Source organism: Malus sylvestris, chromosome 13 (genome assembly GCF_916048215.2).
Source record: "Malus sylvestris chromosome 13, drMalSylv7.2, whole genome shotgun sequence".
Classification (NCBI taxonomy): domain Eukaryota; kingdom Viridiplantae; phylum Streptophyta; class Magnoliopsida; order Rosales; family Rosaceae; genus Malus; species Malus sylvestris.
Window position 1 is genome coordinate 20088009 of NC_062272.1, and position 21746 is coordinate 20109754.

The following is a 21746-nucleotide window of genomic DNA, read 5'->3' on the forward strand; positions in this document are numbered from 1 at the left end:
GGCAATGGACTTAATCAGCAAAATCACACCATTTTCTAGAGCAACGAAACATGCATGGATACTTGTGGCAGCAAATTAATTCACTAGGTGGGTCGAAGCAAAATCATACTCCAAATTAACATCCAAGGCGGTTTGCGATTTTGTGAGGGAGCATATTGTGACCAGGTTCGGCATGCCAGAAACGATCATAACTGATAATGGCACAGTCTTCACAGTCGAAAGGTTCAAAGATTATACAGCTAGCTTAAAAATTCAGCTTGAGCAGTCCACACCATACTATCCACAAGCGAATGGACAAGCCGAAGCAAGTAATAAGGTTTTGATCGGTATTCTCGAGAAAATGATAAAAGAAAGACTTGGCATGTGGCATTTAAAATTGAATGAAGCCTTATGGGCATACCGAACTTCACCCCGGTCGGCAACGAGGACCACCCCATATGCGTTAACCTATGGACATGACGCAATGTTACCAAATCGAGTTAAGTGTAAATTCTTTACGTGTGATCGAGCAGAGTAGTTTGTACAACGCCGAATATAATCAGGCCATGTTACAAGAGTTAGTGGATTTGGAAAAGGATCGGCTTGATGCTTACAATCTTCTAGTGGCACAAAAGAAAATTACCGAGTGAGCTTATAATCAAAGAGTCAAACAAAAAATGTTCGGCGAAGGAGAGTTAGTTTGGCAAACTGTGTTACCCGTGGGAATTAAAGACCCCAGGTTCAGCAAATGATCGCCGAATTAGGAAGGACCGTTTGTCGTCCATAAAGTTCTCTGTAAGGGGGCATACCATCTTAGAGATCGAACCGGTATTATTCACAAATTACCAATTAATGGAAAGTTCTTAAAAAAATACTACCCAGTCACATGGGCGATGCAAGAGTAAAAGCTTGTTTCATTTCATTAATATGATGGTTTACAATCAAATTATTCTAAGGCGATGAAGGAAGAAGAGTTCCAAGAAGAGTTCCAAGAAGTGCCTGTTCTTCTTGTCTAACTTCAACTGCTTGACTCGCTTCGCGTTCACCGCAAATTCGGTTAGACAAGATTTCCCGCCCGACTTAAAGTTCCTCGCAAGCTCAGAAGCAAGGGTCGACCTTCGTTTTGCCAGTTCGGCCATTTGACGGTCGAGGTCGGCCAAGGCTTCCCCTTTCGTCTTTAAGGCATCGATCTTCGGACGAAGAGTTTCCTGAACAGCCAGTGCAGTTTTCAAGTCATCATCAGCCCGAAAAGTGTTCTCTGATTCCTAAACTCGCTCCAAGGCGAACGACGCCTGAACGACAGCCTTGGCGCTCGTGTGACCATCTGCTCCGAGATCATTTAGGCATGCACCCAACGAATCGAGCCCTTTGCGCTCAAGGACTTGTGACACCGAGAGAGATAAAACTTCTTGTAGCCGAACCAGAGCAGCTGAATCGGCAGGTGCAGTCATAGCGGTCGAAGGCCCAGCCGTTCCAGAAGTACTTAACAAGAGAGCATTAAATTCGACTTCCCATGAAGGCTGCACACAAAAATCATGTTAAGTACAAGGAAATTATGAAAGAATATAGCAAGAAGGTTTTTGTTTTAAACCTGCCGAGAGGAGACTTCGGCCATATCTTCGGGTTCGTTGCTCGAACCTAAAGAACTTAATGGCCGAGCCCAGTGCCTTAGACTGCTTCTTAGTTCACGCGGCCGATGGAAGTTATCTATGTTCGATGGCCACTGAGGCGGCCAAGAAATATAGATAACACCCTCGGCGCGTAGAATGTTCGATGAAAAGAATGGGTAGGCACTTGACATTCAGTATCTTCCTGGTTTAGAGATCTAAGGTAGAAAAGTAACCAAAGAAAGGCGGTAGGGGTACTTACGAAGGTTGAAGTAACTTCTTGAGAAAGAATGTTGAGGTCCTGGTCCTGCGGATGAACGGATGTTTCCGCCGTCGCTTCTGGCTCGACGGCAGGTCGTTTGCCACGATCGGCCGCAGAAGGGCCGACTTAGACAACTGCCTTCTACCGCAGAGGGAGGCGGATCGCGTGGTTGAAGGTGACTCGTCAATGGAATCTCATCGCTCCTGTCGCTTTCTTCTAGAACGACTGCCGTAGGTTTTGGATTTTCAGGAAGTTTCTTTTGGGCCGAGGGGACCGCCTCTTCCAAGACAGGTGAAGTAGCTGGCCCCAAGGTTACAGGCGCCTCGACCAGTGGAGCAACGACTGGTCCAGCAACTTGAGGAACATGCCGTACATGGGCTGTTTCTTTGGCCGGAATTGGCCGTTTCTCTGTCGAAGCTTGGACGACATGGGTAGAAGGGGAAACACTAGGAGTCGTCGCTCTCGTAGTTTGACTGGAGATAACATGAATCTCCCGTTCTCCTTTCCTCGCCAGCTTCTTGACTCGTTTTACGGGGTGAGGGGGGTCGAGGGCCTTCTCGGCCTCTTGACGAGGTCGTTTGCTCAACAAGGCTTGTGCGGTAGTTTTAGCCCTTTTGGAGATGGTCGATTTTTTCCCAGCCGCAGCCGCAGCGACCACTTCTACCTTTTTCAGTGACCGACCACCTGAGAAAGTAAGAGCAAATTAGTAGAGATCAAAGTCGAAGGAAGAAGGTAGAAATAAACCGTTACCTTGAGATTGGGGGGCAGAAGCCTTATTGGGTCGACCGCCGAAGATCTTGTTCAGAACGCCTTCGACCGGAGCACCAAAAAAGTTTTGGGTATACTCTTCCCACCAATCACCGAAAGTGTTAGTGCTAAGAGATTCTGGAACGGTTGGTCGAAAGTGGAATTTTTGGCACCGTTCTTGAAACTCCTTCTTTGCATCCTTGCACTTCTTGTCTGAAGAGCCAGATAGGCGTCATCAACTCAGCAGGGAGTGAGAGGTAAGAAGAGGCACCGGGCAACCCTGAAGATAGCCGAGTTGCCGAGTAGTGAATTGGGGGTGATATACTTCCCAACTTGCTCGGTGCACGTCACACCTAAGAGGAAGGTCGCAGGTAAGCATAAACGACCCCTAGGATTGATGAAGATCAGCATCATCATCTACACTCCATGCTGATGTGGGGAGTTTGATCGACAAAGGATATTCTCGACGACGGCAGATCAAGAATTCATCGTCGGAAAGGGCATCAAGGCTGAAGAAGTATTTGAACACGTCTTCAGCTTGGTGAGGAGGTACTGGTCGAGGAGCCACCTGAAGGCCGAACGCTTTAGTAGGTGAGAAGCTGGCAAGCTCTGGCCGAAGGGTGACAAAATAAACCTGCAGCCAGAGCTGGAATACCCAAAAGGGACCACTCTGGTATGGGTCAATCTTGTGAAGGGTCATCTTGGCCAAACAACGCAGGAGATGGGTAAGAATGGCTGGACTGAGCGCCAGGGTGTGACCGCTAGCCAGGGCTTCGGCCACCACCATGTTCTCGACCAAGCATTTGTTGGACTTGGTACAACAAATAAATTTGTTATACCAGTAGAAGATGAATGCTTCGTGTTTCCCTTGCCGTAGGTTCTCATCCCCTCGGCCGGCGAAGTGGAGATAGAGAGTGTTGTAGTTGAGGAAGTTCTTATAAAGTTTCTGAACTTCCTCATTTGAGGGTTCTTGGCCCTCTCTGCTCAGCGTTTCGAAGGCCCGATCATTGAAAAGAGCCTTCAGGTCAATGGTCGACGGGTACCCGAAAAGGGTAGCGTCAACTGGGATGCCGAAAGGGGAAGTCCCTAAGATCACGGTGATATCAAGGATAGTGGGGCCCATAGGGCCGAGGGGAAGGACCATGGTGTTGGTAGCTGAGCACCATAGGCTTGAGGCTGCCATAAGAAGCTCTTTATCCATGATGAGTTCCATAGATGAAAGACGAATGGCATCGTAAATGCCAAGAGCTTTCCATTGCTCGCCGAAGATCTTTTCCATCCGAGCAACCCAGGCTGCTCAGGTCGCAGTGGTCGAGGGCCAGGAGCCTTGAGGTTTCGCCAAATCCCACCTCGACCATTCAAACCCTGACAATAGGGGTGTTAGGCATTGATCCTTGAAGAGCTCGGTAATGGCTGGTGGTACTACATCCTTAAAAAGTGGACCAAGGATTTGGTGGGGGGTGCTCATATCGCTCTCAAAGCGCAGAGTCTTAATTGAGCGCTGATCGATGATTGTCCCACATTTGTCGCATTCCTTAGAGAGCTTGGAAATGAAGGAGGCCATTGGAAATGGTTTCGAAGGGTTTATGGGAGAAAGTCAGGGGGTTTCTTTTAATCTTTGAGCAAAAGAGAGTTTGGAAAATTTGAAAGCGTAAAGAATGAATGATAGAAGGACATGTATTTATAGACTCGTGGAATGGAAGACCAAACGGGGATAGTGATCAGGAAGATCGTTAATAATGATGGAGTGATGGAGAATATTAACATACTCAGGAGAAAGAACCAAAAAACTCGCAGATTAAGGGGTCATGATGATATCGTGACGGCGTCCTTTTATGAAGAAATGACGTTTTGGTGTTCGTACGATCTCGAGGGTACCGAAAGATTCGCAAATCGAGATTGCATGATGGCATGCGGCGACATGTATATTGATTTAAAGACGTTTGGACATCCGCACGTCTTGAGGAATTCAAAAATCTCGCGGATCAAGTGGGTAATGATGAAATGAGACTTCAGGTCATGTTGAGAAGATGACACTTGGCGAGATATCTGACGAGATCAAGATCGTGCAATCGTGCTTCATAAATGCTCATCAGAAGACAGAGCTTGGTGTCGCTTCTTCAAGGTCGGGGCTCGGCCAGAGACTTCCGGCCGAAAAAGTCCTCAGAAGTGAGGGCGCAATGTTTGGGCCCAAAATATCGGTTTGGGCCGAGATGTATTCTCGGCCTGAAAGGCCATACAAAAAAGGTTACTGTGGATCATTTAGTTCATGGGCTTCCTAACCTAGGTCGGTCAAGTCATGCTGCGAGACGAGTAATTGAATCCTAGCACAATAAGGAGTCTCGGCAAGACATGGATAGAAGTGAATCCGGTTTGATAAAGGACTGGGTTCAAAGTCATAGTGAAAATAGGATTGGTCGAGATGGTGTGTGATGAGAAGAAGAAATCCTAATCCAAGTAGGGTTGTAACTCGGTCTAGAAAGTGCCTGGTGCTATAAATAGAAGAGGCTGTGCATCGTTCAAGATCCCCTCCAATTCAACAGACAACTGCCATGTGCAAATTCTCTTAACAACCTTGAGATTTTTTCCTTTTCTTTTTTCGCCAACACACCTTCAGTTTGGATAAACAACACTGTGAAGGCAACCGGTGATATCTTCAGTCGGCATAGATAACACTGTCACGGTAGAACCAGCTAGTCTCGCAGCATCTTTAGTCGGCATAGATAACACTGCGTCGAGGGTGACTGGTTATCTATCTAAGTCTTGATCGAGAAGGATTTTTGAAAATCCTTGTTGGTCGAGGTCATCTCATTAGCCTTCTCGGCGAAGTGAGGTGTTACAATTTATTAGGCTCAACACATTGCATGCCGAGTTAGTTTATGATTGGATACTCTTAAGTGGGATTTAGAGTTCGGCATTCCGACGGTCGAACCACGTTTATTGTTAAGACATATATCCGCTTTGAGTATTTGTGCCCTTACACTTTGGTGTCGATTCGGCATAAGTTTACTTTGACGAATACCATCATTGTGATCGAATCCAACGGTGACGATTTGTGAACTTCGTAAGAATAGTAGCCTTGTCTTCAGGTTTGAGAACCTAAGAGGCCGAGACATGTTCCTTCCTCGGTCGCAATCGCAAGACGCAAAAGTCAGCCGTGCACCCAACGCAACATCAACAAATTTTACTCCTCGGCCGAGCTCAGCCGACGAGTTGGCACGCCCCGCATTCAACCGAGGGATGTAGTTAGCTTATAGATTACTCGGCTTGCGTGCCACGTAGGCTTGGTAGTTTTTAGGGTCAACAGTCTCTTGAGTTTTTTGCTAAGAAAATTTTTTTTTTGCTAAAAATTGGCAACTAGGAGGAACCTAACAGAGCAAAAGTAAACCCCAGAAGATGAATAAGAACGGAAAAGGCGTTACTGGGTTGGCCTCCTATTAAATTGGGTAGCATGGAAAGCAAAAGCAGGCTTAAATAATTACTGATGTCGTTGAATAATTAAAACAATGACAAATATGAAATTTTACCTCATGTGAAGCTTCCGAAATAATGATATCGTGTTCAATTCGTTAATTTTTTTTTCTCAATCAACATGTTTATAGTTTCAATAGTTAGAATTTTATTCAACAATGGAGTGGAGGGTGAGAGGGGTTTTGATAATTGAAGAAGATAAATAATACGTTAAAAGTAATTTGGGGTGTATTTAGAAATTTCTTATTTTCTTTATACCTCATAAGGTCGAAATTGTCATTACATAGTAAGTTACATAACCCACTTAATATTAAATTTTAATGTGGGAAGCATTCAACATTATGTGGAGTGCTAATAAAACAAGCAAATTATTTTGGGTACTTGTGTAGTAAAAACAAAGTCACCTTCTCACAATTCGTAAGACTACAATCCCCCTACAGAGGTAACAGTTACGATGTCGTCCTCCTTCTTTCCAAAAGAAAAACAAACGCCAATAATAATCTGTTCCTTCTTAAATCAATTGACTCTCTATTTCTTTTCTTGTTATCTTTTTTCTTTTAGGGTTTGGTTTAATTATGGCGGACGTCCAAGGTCTCGTGAATGAGCTTGCTACCAGTCTCCGGAAGCGGTGAGTTTTACTATACGTGTGTATCTATGCATGCATGTGCTTTTTTCTTTGTGTGGCTGTTGCTGTTCGTTTTCTTTTGTTACGGCTGTTTATGGATTTTTACGATGGCAGGAAAGTCGAGGGTTCACGGGAGACTGCCCGGCTAACGGCAGAATTGCTTCGGACAGTTATATCGGCACAGAAGTTGCCATCACCTACAAACCAGGCAGCTGCTCTTATTGCGGCGGTAAGAGGCGTTGGCCAGCGGCTTATTGCTGCTAATCCTGTTGGTATGTCCTTTATTTTGTTTTAGGCATACGCTTTTAGTTCTCCACAGCTTTGTGATAATTTTTTTTGGGATTTTACTGGATTTATCGAGTCTGTATCAAAACTTTTCATGTAGTAGAGTAAATCGTACCAAGCTTTCAATTAAGAAGATGTATATGAATCCCTAGGGGCATGGATTAAAGAACACTAGATACATGAGTAATAAAACACTTACCAAGAACCTAGCGTGTAGATATTCACAACTGGAGAAACAAATTGCGCCTTGATGCAATATTCTCGTAGTCATGTTGATTTAGGTGACATCATCATTTAATTTTGTCGTCTCATCTTCTAGCAAGTAGTTCAATGTATTAGTTGATATGAAAATTCTCTCATACAAACCCTAATGGTGAGTACTAGGTGCGGATGTGACTGATTAGCCAACCGACTCTTGTGTCATATTAGTTGACGTATTTAACATGATTAATATTCTCTTGCTTGACTTCATGTCAAACTGTGCATCTGAATTATTATAATTAACAGTCAAAGTAGTATAATTAATTCGTTGAACTTTTGTGTCAGAATGTGCTGATTAAGGATAACATATTTGATTGCTAGCAATTGTATTACTCTTATAGTTGGAAATTGAATATAGTACATTAGTAATTTTCAAATTATATAGGTTCTCAGTCTCATCAAAATTTACATATAGATTTTTGGTTATGTCTAATGATGACAGAATGATACATATAAATTAGGTAGCGGAATTCAGAGGTTAGCATTCTGAGTTTGCCCCAAGTCTTGTTCATATACATGAGAATCTTGTGCAATTAGTTATATAGCTAATACTTTGTTATTTCGTTATAAATTATATAATGATCATGTTGACATGGGGGTGGACTGCAGAGCTTGCTATTGGGAACATCGTGAGGCGCATTTTCCATATTATTAGGGAAGAGGAGCTTTCACTTCAAGTTGAAGGGTTGTCTTTATCCACTCAAGGCAGGGATAGAGATCGTGATGAGGAAGACGATAAAGCGTTCCTCTCGTCTGCCGCGACTTCTCAAAGACTTCTGCGTTCACCTTCATTGGCTGATCTTCTTGGGAGCAGAGCCGCTATGGCACCAGCTTCATCGAATCAAGAAATCCAGGGGAAAGGCAAGTTCGAGCAATCCCTGTAGTCTATATATATAAAATTCTAACACGTAATTAAATCTTAGTTTGGCATTGTAAAATATGTATGTTTCTTTGCTAAATGCCAAATTTTCTTTGTAGCTGATAAAAGTCCAAGTAGCTGGACATTGAAGCACAATGTCATAGAGGCAGTTAATGACCTCATTGAAGATATAATAACTTGCCATGAACAGATTGCGGATCTGGCGGTGGAGCTTATACATCAAAAGTAATTTTCCCTTAAACCGTGAACATGTTTTTGCTACTGAGTTTCTTCAATTGAAACTATCTCCCTGATTGTTTTATTTTCTACTCATGCTCTTCTTGTTTCTGACATGTAGCATTTAGTGATGTTATTCTCTAGCTTCAAAACTTTTTGATGCCATGGAATTTACGTGGAAAAGTCAAGTAGATAAGAATTTACATGGAAAAATCCATAAAACGGTTGTTATATACTGTTGGTCTTACATCCCCCAACAAATTGGTTTGGCCGGAATGTTCCGAATTAGTAAATATGTGCCTTAAATATTTACCGAATTCACATTGATAGAACAAGCCAAAGAGCTGATATGGATTGGCTTTGCAGCTGTAACTCATAACCCATGATTCTTAACATTTTGAAGTGGAGATTTTTATTCCTCTTGGTTAAATGGAAACTTGATACGGTAGTCTCTATGCATAGACATGCCTCTTGCGATAGACAATTGAACTTTGTATATTTGTGTTTCTTATGAATATCTGATTTTCCTTCCCGGCTTCATTACAAATGCATCTACTTTTCAGTGAGGTGGTACTAACCTTAGGTCAGTCAAGAACCGTGAAAAAGTTCCTATGTGCTGCGAAGAAGAAACGATCATTCCAGGTCTTTGTTGCTGAGGGTGCTCCAAAGTCTGTGCATGATCATACCTAGTAGTTGGTTAATTGATCTTCCCCTCTTTTGTTTTGATCTATTGCTTACTTGGTATTGCTTAGGTATCTGGGTCATGTTCTTGCAAAAGCGTTGGCTGCAAAAGGTTTGCAAACTACAATGATTACCGACTCTTCAGTTTTCGCCATGATTTCACGAGTAAACGTTGTGAGTGTTCACTTTTCTTGCTCTTTTTCTTTGATGTAAAATTTGCCCCTATTTTTTTAAAACTTCGCGTACAGGTCATAGTCGGGGTTCATGCCGTGATGGCCAATGGTGGGATCATAGCTCCTGTTGGGACGAATATGGTTGCACTTGCTGCAAAAAAGCATGCTGTTCCGTTTGTTGTGGTTGCTGGCACTCATAAGGTATATGTATAATCGCACTTGAACACATTAACATGTGCTTCTCCTAATTTTTTCCTTAATGTATTTTTGTTTGTTTTGCAGTTGTGTCCACTATATCCTAATAATCCAGAGGTTTTGCTGAATGATATGAGATGCCCATCAGAACTCTTATCTTTTGGGGAATTCTCAGATTTCGTGGATTTTAGTATCGGCAGTGGAGCTTCTCTTCTTAACATTGTTAATCCTGCATTTGATTATGTGCCACCAGAGCTAGTCAGCCTTTTTGTTACTGAAATGTAAGACCATTTTTTCCCATCACTACAACTACAATCTTTCTGGTCAACACACAATTGGCTTTACATTCTATCTGGACGTTTAGTTTGCTTTAGTTGCCTTTGTTTTTTTTTTTTTTTTCCAGAAATAGTATTACTAAACATGCTCTTGCGTGTTCACCATTGGACAATTTCAGTTGCCCCATCACAGCTGGTTGAAATAAAGTGTCCAGCTATGATGGATGGCGAGCTAAAAAATATTGCTTATTTCAACGAATTGCTTACCCCTTTCACAGTTCAAATTTATGTGCTCTGCATCTTTTGTTTTTCTCTGACCTATAAGATAAATTCATCTTACTTGTGGTGTTTTCAAGATTCTTGTGTACGTTCTCATTGTTCTAACTTCGTACGCAGAGGGGGGCACAATCCATCATATATCTATAGGCTCATTTCAGATTTTTACTGTGCTGATGATTTGCCTCGACAACAAAAACCGGCTTCTTGAATTGAATTCTCTAATTCCATGCAGTCGAGATATATTTCCTTTTTATTATGTATGTTCGAGATACTAGTATTCTTTTCGGCATTCTGATTTTGTCTTACATTGTATTTCATCCCCTATTATTAGTTCTTGATATTTTTCTTGTTTCTTTTGTTTAACGATTTAATCCACATTAGAGTAGTGGAACTTGCTTTGAAGATCATTTTTTATTGCGCCAAAAGTTGTCCACTACGCGTGCTGGAGATATATTTGTGTGCAATGTTGCTTCCTAGGAAGTCCCCTACTCCCCTACACTAGTGTGCAATGTAGCTTCCTAGGAAGTCCCCTACTCCCCTACACTACCAGTGAGTACTTGAAAAAGGCAAGTTGTAATGGTCTTATGACGTGTCTGCCTGCGTGTTTTATAATTCTTACTGTTCTAGGTTTTTCATACATAGGATAGGAAGCCAGGGAGAAGCGGGTTTGAACCCTGACTTGAATGTGGGTTGCTCACTACCACTGAAGTTACGACCATATATGCATGCTATTTGTTTAATGTTTAACTGTATTAGGGTTCTTACTTGGTTTTTCTTAATATTTTGGCGGCAGCACGTAAAACCCAGGAAACTAATACAGTTATAGAAAATGTTAACTCAATTTCGGAAAAATATTTGCTTATTTAAAAGTCCTCATCGTAAAAATGATTCAATTGTCTATTTAACTAAGAAAAGGGAATGTCCCACTGATGTCATGCCAAGAAAAGTATATATATGAAGTAGAAACTGATGCAATTTCAGGACAATATATTTAGTATTTTCCTTTTTTTTTTTCATAACAAAACAAGGTATCTGACTTGATAAAAAAAAAAAAAATCGATAGAGGTAGTACAAGATCATAAAAGAATAAAAGATATATTTTCTACTTGTTTGATCAAGAAGAGGTAGCACACGCAAGAGCATTGGGCACGCGAGTAATGGTGGGCTTCACGTTAGAACATTGAGAGGTAAGAGGGCCTTTATTTCCGTTGTAGGTGAGATCGATGTCAGCCAATTCCACATTCTCACACGGTATGCCACCGCTGCATACAATCTGGACTGCAAGGGGAGTTGCAGATGAGCCCTTAATGTTTTTAAAGCTGACATTGCTGATCTTAACTTTTGATGGAACGTTCTGTTTACACTGGTTCCACGGGCAGTACTGTTGGTCTATGAGGACAGGATTGCTGACATTGACCATGATAATATCTTCAAAATGCATATCTGATGCAATACCATCCGAAGGAGAAGCAGGCCATGTCTTGATTCTCACACCGTTGGATGTATTAGTCAAGGTGCAGTTCTTAACTCTGATTCCAACCACAGGTTCTTCATTCGGATACCTTCCAAGACTTCCAACGCTTATGCCATGGCCTGGTCCACAAGTCACCCTAGTTATGGTGATTTCTTTGTTTCCATCGCCAATGGAAACACAGTCATCCCCAGTTCCAATGTGTGCATCAGTAATGTTGATTCCAGTTGAACGCCCGATATGGATTCCATCTGTATTTATGCTCTCCCCCGGTGCCGTGACATTGACACGTTGGAATGTGACATTGTGGCACCCCAAAACGTTGATGTGGAAATTCTTGCTGTCGAGGGAAGTTATGTCCTGAATTGTGGAATTGGTAACGAAGTTGAACCTCATATTGATGGCAATAGATTTGCAATCTTTGTTTTTGTTGCAGTCATTTTTCTTCCAAGCAAGTGCTCCTTGGCCGTCAAAAGTTCCACCACCTGATACGGTAAGCTTGTTGACGTGGTCAAAACCAACCCAAGTATCCGGTCTGGTAAGTTTGCCGCCGTCTGCTGGAGCTGTTAATTTCCCTTGTACTTGAATCTCAATAGGAGCCTTGCAAGGACCTTTGAAACTTGCTTCTGTTAACATGTACGTCCCACTTGGAACAACAACCTTACTCGGTGCCGGTGATGCACACGCATCAATCCAAGCCTTTGCTAAAGCGTGCGTGATATCAGAGCCGGGCTTTGCACCATATGTCGCACTCGTGACATCGAACACACCTGGCTCAGCTTGAGTTTTAGATGCTGACAATAAGAACAAGAACGCTGCCAGGATATTCAATTTTCGAGCCATCTTGATTTTTCACTTGGTTATTTTCTTTTTGATTAATGGAAGAATGATGAAACAACATTTGGATTTCAGGTGAATTTATAGTCCTACCTGAAGGGTCAACACCATCAAAATGACCAACCAAACTGGCTATTTTTATATATGTCCTTAGGCAGTTGAATTGTAGCTCAACTTCTATCCTATAATTAGTAAACTGTTTAGCGCATCACCAACAAAGCGCAGATGTCCAACGGAAGACAGCTTTATGCTGCATGGATTCCTTAAAAAGCATCAATGCCAACATGATTTAGGAAGTACCAATTCCCTTACAACATTGATGACCTATTTGATCCCCTTTTTCGTAACTGAAAATGTCCTGCAGCGTCAACATTTCATATTTTTTGAGTTTTAGCTGAATAATTACCAGTCTTGCCAAATGATGAGTTGAGTATCGAAACTATAATGCACGAGTCCTTGGTAGAGTTGAGAATATCTATATGGAAATTAGAGACCTTGTTCAGAATCCCAATAAAACCTGATTCAACTCACCTATTTAATTCATCCACTGAACTATAGTTCTTTTGCAAGATAGCATTTTTTTACTGCCTTTTTTGTCACCTCGGTTATTTCCTTGTAGTCAACTAACAGTCTGAGGCTACATGAACTCAGTTAAAGCAATGACCAGCTACATTCAGTAATACAAGAAAAGTGAACTGACTTCAACTATTTTTTCGCCTCGTAATCCTTTAAGCAAAAGATGTCATCACCGCATATATTTTGTGATAGAAAAATGGAATAGGATATATTCCTTCAGTAAAACTATGACGTTTGATGTAAAAAAACAGTCCCAAAATCCAAAAGAGGCGTAGAGATTGATTAACCCAAGCATTGCCAATTAGAACTACAAGGAACCCAACAGATTGATTGAACTCTTATATTGTCGTGCGTATCAAGAAACTTAGCCGTGAACCAAGCTACTGTTATTGGTCAATATTGGTTCGACTGTACCACTTGAGCATAAAAGAACTTAAAGTTGTTTCCCATGGATGAAAATAATTTAACTATAAATTAATACAAAGCGAGACCAAAACAGTCATAAGCGCTTCTGGACTTGAGTTGCTGATATCTGAAGAATTTCGTGTTGTAGACTCGTGATCAGTGCTAGCTTTTTGTTTTTCAATGTTAGATTATAACATTTCTGCATATAAAAATATTCTAATGATCTATTGTATTTCATTCCTTATTATTTGTTACTTCTTAATATTTTCTTGTTTTTGTTTAACGGTTTAATCCACTGTATTGAAAAATCTACATTAGAGTAGTGGAACTTGCTTTGAAGAACATTTTCCATTGCGCCAGAAGTTGTCAATTACGTGTGCTACAGTTATAGTGGTGTGCATTGTTGCATCCTAGGAAGTCCCCTACTCCCCTACACTACCAGTGAGTACTTGAAAAAGTCAAGTCGTAATGGGCTTATGATGTGTCAGTGTCTGCGTGTATTGAAACCGATTTGTATGGATGGGTTGTATGTATGAGTTGTTATCCTCACTTTAGCTAAGTCATAGGCTAAAGTCACTTTCCATAGCTTGTCATTCACCAGTCACTTTCCATAGCTTGTCATTCACCTTACATCAACCTTTCTTAGTTGCTTGTAAAAGCTTCTTTACTTGTAATTTGGTTTTTACTTTTCCACTTGTTAGGGCAGATTTTAGGGATTGTGTTTGTGTAGTTATCCTACAATCTATTGTATCTTTCTTTTGGCTCTCTATAAGAGTGGCCTTCACTCTCTTGTAATCTTCATAATGAAATATACAACAAATATTGAAACCAAAACTCAACATGGTATCAGAGCAGGAACCAAAGGGTCCTGACTCTGTTAATTTTTTTTACTTCTTCATTTGCTCATCATCGATAGAGATGGTAGAAGAAAATGTGTCTAGTGCCGACAGTGCTCGGTGCTACTGAACGAGTTCAACTACCTTCCTTGGTCAAGAGCTGTGTCACTTGCTCTAGGAGGAAGATCGAAGCTAAGGTTTATCAATGGAAGCTCTGAGCCCCCAGAATCCACTTCACCAACTTACGATGCATGGCATGCTACTGATCAGCTGGTCATGTCCTGGTTACTTAACTCCATGGAGCCAAAACTGTCTGAGCTTTTCAGCTACTCAGAGTCTTCCCTTCTCCTATGGGAGTCTGTCAAAGACATGTATGGCAGCCAAAACAACTCAGTTCGCATCTTTCAACTGAAGAAGAGTGTGGCTAGTTTAAAGCAAGGTGATCACTCATTTGTTCAACACCTTGGAAGTATGAAATCCATGTGGAATGAACTCGATATGTATCGTCCACACACGACTGATTCCGCTGTGCTATTGAAGAGGGCTGATGAAGACAAGGTGTTTCAACTCTTAGCAAGCTTGGGAGCGGAGTATGAAGACCTGTGTAGTCACTTGTTAATGACTCAAGAGCTGCCCTCCTTTACCAGTGTGTGTCATGCAGTCCAGAGAGAGGAAACTCGACGAAGAGTGATGAACGTTGAGCCCAAATCCAACTCTGAAGCTAGGGTTTTCACGACAAATTACAAAGCAACTGGTGATAGGGTGCTTGGCAAGAAAGCAGACTGGAAATGTTCTTATTGCAACATGAAGGGACATTTGAGAGAAAAATGTTGGATTCTTCATCCGGAGTTAAAGCCTAAGTTTAATAGGGAAGGCAAGATGATCAAAGATGGGAAGGGTAGAGTCACTCCAAAAACATTTCATTCAACTTGTTTCTCAACTGATGGGATGGCCAATTTCTCAACAAATCATGTGTCTTTGATCAACTAGTTTGCTGTTTTTCTTTAAAAGAAGCACGGCAGCACTGAACCTGATGAAATGACACCTGAAAACCCTACTGCAATGCTAGGGAAATTTGCTGGATTCTTGGCTGACTCGGAGAACACATCGAAAAGCAATATTCCAGGTATTATCAGTGCCATTTCCACTGCTCTTAATGCAAATGTTACACATGATTTTTGGATTATTGACTCTGGTGCCACTAATCATATAACTAATAAACCCTCTAGTCTCCACGATTTTCAAAGAACTATTGATCCAATTTTTGTATCTGTTGCAACTGGGAAAGGGGAACCTATTCTAGGGAAAGGAAAGATTAGATTGCTAAGTGAGCATACTGATTCCACTGCTCTCTATGTACCTTCTTTTCCTTTTCAGCTTTTGTCAATAGGAAAAATCACAAAAACCTTACACTGTTTTGCCATATTTTCCCCTCACAATGTTGTGTTTCAGGACCGAGTTACTCAGAAGAAGATTGGTGAAGGGTTCTTCTTGAATGGACTCTAATATCTCTCAAATGAGTCTAATTTTGTCAAAAAGCTCAGTGTCAACTTAAGTCAAGTTCAGGAACACCAACTTTGGCATCAACGCCTTGCCCCTCCCTCAGAACATGTGATGACCAAGTTGTTTCCCTTTTTTTGTAAAAACACACTGGAGGGTAAAACTTGTCAAATGCCAAAAGCCACTAGACTTCTTTTTGTTTCCTCTAATTCTAGAACTAGTAAACTTTTTGAACTTGTTCACTCTGATATTTGGGGTCCTTCTCGTGTAGAATCCTTTAATGGGTATAGATATTATGTTACATTTATTGATGACTATTCTAGAGTAACCTGGTTGTATCTTTTAAAACTTAAAAGTGATTTGTTTGATGCTTTTAAGGACTTTCATAACCTAATAACCAATCAATTTTCATCTAAGTTATATATGTTAAGATCAGATAATAGTACCCAGTACACTTCCAATAACATGAGTAATTACTTGAGCAATCATGGCATTTTGCATCAAACTAGCTGTGTTGGTACACCACAACAAAATGGTGTGGCAAAGAGAAAGAATCGAGACTTATTGGAGATGACTCGATCACTTATGATCCAAATGAATGTTCTTAAGAAAATTTGGTCTCAAGCCCTACTCACTGCCACGTACATCATTAATAGACTGCCAACTCGGGTGTTGAATACTAAATCTCCTTTTGAAATCATGAAGGGCAGGCATATAAACTTATCTCACCTCAAGACCTTTGTTTGTACTTGTTATGTGCACATTCAAGCTCTCCATCGTGACAAACTCGATCCTCGAGCTGTCAAATGTATGTTTATGGGATACGCCAGTTCTCAAAAGGGTTACAAAGTGTACAACACTAACACGGGGAAGCTGGCAGTATCTAGAGATGTGCGATTTGATGAATATTCACCTTATTTCCACAAAGGGTTGGAGATTGATGCTAATATGGAAGATCTTATGGACCTATTTCCACTACCTATTCCAGCAGAAATTCATGAAGTCACTCCTGCTCATATCAACACTGATAATTCTCAACTCACTGAGAGTGTAATTGATGCAATGCCAAGCTCCTCTGGACCATCAGAAGCTCAACCAAATCAGCAAGCTATAAGTGCACCAAAAAGAAATCCTACCCGAGATAGACATCCACCAGTGAGGTTACAAGAGTATGTTACTTACATTGCAAGGCATCCTATCTCTGCAGCCATTTCTTATCACAGATTCTCATTTTCTCATACTTTTTTCCTTAACAAATTGTCCCACACTTTCGAACCAAGGAATTTTCATGAAGCCACATGCATGCCTGAGTGGCAAGATGTTATGACTGAAGAGCTTTAAGCTCTGAATGACAACCAGACATGGAGTGTGGTGGATCTTCAAAATGGCAAGAAAGTCGTGTGAAGTAGGTGGATATATAAGACCAAATTCAACTCCAATGGAAGCATTGAAAGACACAAGGCACGGTTAGTAGCTCAAGGCTTTACTCAAACCTATGGCATTGACTATAAGGAGACCTTTGCTCCTGTTGCCAAAATGAACACAGTGAGGGTATTGTTGTCTGTGGCAGTCAATAATGCATGGCCCTTATTCCAAATGGATGTGAATAATGCATTTCTTCATGGGGATCTTGAAGAAGAAGTGTACATGAAGTTGCCTCCTGGTCATCCAAGAGAAAATGAACCCAACAAGGTCTGCAGACTTCACAAAGCCATATATGGTCTCAAACAGTCTCCTCGAGCTTGGTATTCGAAACTTAGTTCAGTCCTTGAAGCTGCAGGGTTCAAAAGGAGTCATGCTGACTCTTCTTTGTTTGTTTGAAGTGGTATTGCTGGCAAATTGGTTATGCTTATATATGTTGACGACCTAATTATTACAGGTGACAATATAAGTGAAATCAAGACGCTTAAGCAGTCACTTCACCAAAAATTTGCCATTAAAGACTTGGGGCCCTTGAAATACTTTCTTGGAATTGAGGTGGCTACCTCTTCAAAGGGATTGTTCTTGAATCAAAGAAAGTATGTTCTCGATCTTCTAGATGAAGCTAACATGATGGAATGTAAACCAGCTCGGACACCCCTAGCTAGCAAAATTCAGTGGCATGAAAAAGGTGAACCTCTCTCAGACCCTAGTGTTTATCAGCGAATGGTTGGGAAACTTATTTATCTCACCATTACTAGGCCTGATATATCATATTCAGTCAGCCTAGCCAGTCAGTTCATGCACTCTCCTACTCTAGTTCACTGGGAAATCGTCAAAAGAATACTTCGATATCTCAAGGGCTCAGTAGGAAGGGGGATAATTATGAAGAACAATGGATCAAATCACATCTTAGCCTACACAGATGCTGACTGGGCTGGAAATGCCCTTGATCGAAAATCCACAACAAGTTTTTGCACATTTGTTGGAGGGAACCTTGTCACTTGGAAGAGCAAGAAACAAACTGTTATTGCTCGATCTAGTGCCGAAGTTGAGTATAGGGCTATGGCAACAATAGCCTGTGAACTCATATGGTTGAAAGGTCTTCTTTCCGAGCTCGGATTCACAAGCATGGCACCTATGTCCTTGTATTGTGATAACCAAGCTGCCATACATATTGCCTCCAATCCAGTATTCCATGAAAGGACCAAACATATTGAAGTTGACTGCCATTATATTCGTGCTCAAGTTCAATCCAAGGTGATAGACACTGTGTTAACACACGCAGCCACAATTAACTTGCTGATTTATTCACAAAAGCACTAGACTCTACTCAGTTTCAGCGTTTGTTGTGCAAGCTTGGATCAATCAATCCCCTTGATCCAGCTTGAGGGGGTGTATTGAAACCGGTTTGTATGGATGGGTTGTATGTATGAGTTGTCATCCTCACTTTAGCTAAGTCATAGGCTAAAGTCACTTTCCATAGCTTGTCATTCACCAGTCACTTTCCATAGCTTGTCATTCACCTTACATCAACCTTTCTTAGTTGCTTGTAAAAGCTTCTTTACTTGTAATTTGGTTTTTACTTTTCCACTTGTTAGGGCAGATTTTAGGGATTGTGTTTGTGTAGTTATCCTACAATCTATTGTAGCTTTCTTTTGGCTCTCTATAAGAGTGGTCTTCACTCTCTTGTAATCTTCATAATGAAATATACAACAAATATTGAAACCAAAACTCAACAGCGTGTTTTACAATTCTTACTGTTCTGGGTTTTTCATACATAGGATAGGAAGCCAAGGAGGAGTGGGGTTGAACTCTGCCTTGAATGTGGGTTGCTCACTACCACTCAAGTTACGACCATATATGGACACTATTTGATTAATATTTAACTGTATTTGGGTTCTTGGTTTCTTTTAATATTTTGGTAGCAGCACGTAAAACCGAGGAAACTGATACAGTTATAGGAAATGTCCAACTCAATTTTGGAAAAAATATCTTCTTATTTAAAAGCCCTCATCGTAAAAATGATTCAATTGTCTATTTAATTGAGAAAAGGGAATGTCCCACTGATGTCATGCCAAGAAAAGTATATATATGGAGTAGAAGCTGATGCCATTTCACGGCAATATATTTAGTATTTTTTTTTTTCGCATAACAAAACAGGTATCTGACCGGAGGTGAAAAAAAAAACAGATCGATAGAGGTAGTACAGGATCATAAAAGAATATATTTTCTACTTGTTTCATCACGAAGAGGTAGCACATGCAAGAGCATTTGGCACGCGAGTAATGGTGGGCTTCACGTTAGAACATTGAGAGGTAAGAGGACCTTTATTTTTGTTGTAGGTGAGATCGATGTTAGCCAATTCCACATTATCACACGGTATGCCACGACTGCATACAACCTGAACTGCGAGGGGAGTTGCAGATGAGCCCTTAATGTTTTTAAAGCTAACGTTGCTGATCTTAACTTTCAATGGAATACACTGTTTCCACGGTAGTACTGTTGGTCTATGAGGACAGAATTGTTGACATTGACCATGATAATATCTTCAAGATGCATATCTGTTGCAATACCATCCGAAGGAGAAGCAGACCATGTCTTGATTCTCACACCGTTGGATGTATTAGTCAAGGTGCGGCTTGTAACTCTGTTTCCACCACAGGTTCTTCATTCGAATACCTTCCAAGACTTCCAATGCTTATGCCATGGCCTGGTCCACAAGTAACCCTAGTTATGGTGCTTTCTTTGTTTCCATCGCCAATCGAAACATAGTCTTCTCCAGTTCCAGTGTGTGCATCAGTAATGTTGATTCCAGTTGAACGCTCGATATGGATTCCATCCGTATTTATGCTTTCTCCAGGTGCCGTGACATTGACACGTTGGAATGTGACATTGTGGCACCCCAAAATGTTGACGTGGAAATTCTTGATGTCGAGGGAAGTTATGTCCTGAATTGTGGAATTGGTAACGAAGTTGAACCTCATATTAATGGCGATAGATTTGCAATCTTTGTTTTCGTTGCAGTCATTTTTCTTCCAAGCAAGTGCTCCTTGGCCGTCAAAAGTTCCACCACGTGATACAGTGAGCTTGTTGACGTGCTCAAAACCAACCCAAGTTTCCGGTCTGGTAAGTTTGTCGCCATCTACTGGAGCTGTTAATTTCCCTTGTACTTGAATCTCAATAGAGCCTTGCAAGGACCTTTAAAACTTGCTTCTGTTAACATGTACGTTCCGCTCGGAACAACAACCTTACTCGGCGCCGGTGATGCACACGCATCAGTCCAAGCCTTTGCTAAAGCCTGCGTGATATCAGAGTCAGGCTTTGCACCATATGTCGCAATTGTGACATCAACCACCACCGGCTCAGCTTGAGTTTTAGCTGCTGACAGTAAGAACAAAAACGCTGCCAGAAAATTCAATTTCCAAGCCATCTTAATTTTTCACTTGATTATGTTCGTTTTGTTTGAACGTTGATGAAACTCCATTTGGATTTTGGTCCAATTTATAGTCCTACCTGAAGGCGCAACAGAAAATATGTAACTAATTACTAACTAGTTTTAAGCCTGTCCTTAAGAAGATGCATTTTAGTTCTACTTTCTATATTATAATTAGAAATCTGTTTAACATGAGATTATTAATCACTAGTAACGTACCTGTCCACCCTATGACATCAAATATTCCTTGAAAAGTAGTATTGATGCCAACAAGATTTCTTATCGCATTTTCCAACCTGTTCAACCCAATTTTTCATCGCTGATGGGATTGTTTCGGTTGTGAAGAAATCATTCCCCATTTCACTATTAGATTGAAAAATTATTTGGAATTGTTAAAAATACTAATAGCTTCATGTCTATCCTTTTTTACATGGAAGTTGGAAAAGTCTTGGTTATTAGAAAGCAAGAATTGGATACTACAGGATTTGTGTGAAGCCGGCCTAGTTAACACCGAATCAAATTCAATGAAAAACGTGATGCATGCATGATTTCAACCATGTTAAGATTTCATTCAAAGGACAAGCGCCCGTAAATTAACCACCTACACAGTCCAACATGTTTTTGGTTTATTCAAAAGGCCTCGATGCTACTAGTATTAGCGCCCCCCAAAATTGGAGCCTCAAAATTTTGTTGAAAGCAGCAGATAAGCTGCATCAGAAAATGGAAGAACAATGATAACTAAAATGCAGCATCACAGCAGCAAAAGAAGCCAACTTAACAAAATATATGACAAGCATCTGTTTGTCTTTGGTTTCTTAGGAGTTAGGACAGCTCTCGTTTCCAAAGAAATAACGATTTTTTGTCTCGACTACTGTTTTTTCCAAATGTTCCCTACAGAAATCTGCGGACCTAAGTCCGTGACAGATTAGAGAATGAAAAATTGTCATCAATAATCTTTTGACTTGGTATCTTTAATTCTGGAAATTATCTCATAGCATTTGGCATGACCACACCAGCACCATAATACCAGATTCTAGCATAACTTATCAATAATTATTAAATACACATGCTATTCTTATGATTTGTCCATCTGTGTGTTATTATTTGTTTATTTATTCAATTTATACAAAAGGAATCCAAAGAACCCAACAATTTACCCCAAGAACATTAGTTCTTTCTCTTCTTAGATCAAGGGAGGAAGCATCACGGAGGATGTAGCGCAAGTAAGAGCCCTTGTCAGGCCTGAAATTGTTGGCTTGACGTTTGAACATTGAGAGGTAAGAGTTCCTTTGGCTCCACTGTAGGTGAGAACAACGTCAGCCAACTCCAC

The 21746-nt window shown here is 40.9% G+C and overlaps 2 protein-coding genes and 1 pseudogene across 2 annotated transcripts; 1 reads left to right on the forward strand and 2 right to left on the reverse strand.

Moving 5' to 3' along the window:
* The first annotated feature begins 4291 nt into the window (after window positions 1-4291).
* Window positions 4292-10292, forward strand: LOC126595333 (uncharacterized). The gene is made up of 10 exons (XM_050261662.1): window positions 4292-4469; window positions 6628-6694; window positions 6806-6963; window positions 7847-8098; window positions 8216-8342; window positions 8897-9001; window positions 9086-9188; window positions 9263-9388; window positions 9470-9663; window positions 10054-10292. The coding sequence occupies exons 1-10, from the start codon at window positions 4292-4294 to the stop codon at window positions 10142-10144; spliced, it is 1401 nt and encodes a 466-aa protein (XP_050117619.1). The 3' UTR covers window positions 10145-10292.
* Window positions 10293-11027: 735 nt separating this feature from the next.
* On the reverse strand, window positions 11028-12271 carry LOC126597054 (exopolygalacturonase-like). Its single transcript, XM_050263815.1, has one exon. It carries the CDS (start codon window positions 12248-12250, stop codon window positions 11051-11053), a length of 1200 nt encoding a protein of 399 aa, XP_050119772.1. The 5' UTR covers window positions 12251-12271; the 3' UTR covers window positions 11028-11050.
* A 6954-nt stretch (window positions 12272-19225) lies between these two features.
* On the reverse strand, window positions 19226-20413 carry LOC126597058 (exopolygalacturonase-like; annotated as a pseudogene).
* Window positions 20414-21746: the final 1333 nt, after the last annotated feature.

Bases quoted from the DNA above. Each gene is read 5' to 3' on its own strand.
- LOC126595333 (XM_050261662.1), top strand. From the start codon at position 4,292: ATGGAAGACCAAACGGGGATAGTGATCAGGAAGATCGTTAATAATGAT. The intron at 4,470-6,627 runs GTACCGAAAGAT...TTTTTCTTTTAG, and splicing joins GTGTTCGTACGATCTCGAGG to GGTTTGGTTTAATTATGGCG. The intron at 6,695-6,805 runs GTGAGTTTTACT...TTACGATGGCAG, and splicing joins GCTACCAGTCTCCGGAAGCG to GAAAGTCGAGGGTTCACGGG.
- LOC126597054 (XM_050263815.1), bottom strand. From the start codon at position 12,250: ATGGCTCGAAAATTGAATATCCTGGCAGCGTTCTTGTTCTTATTGTCA.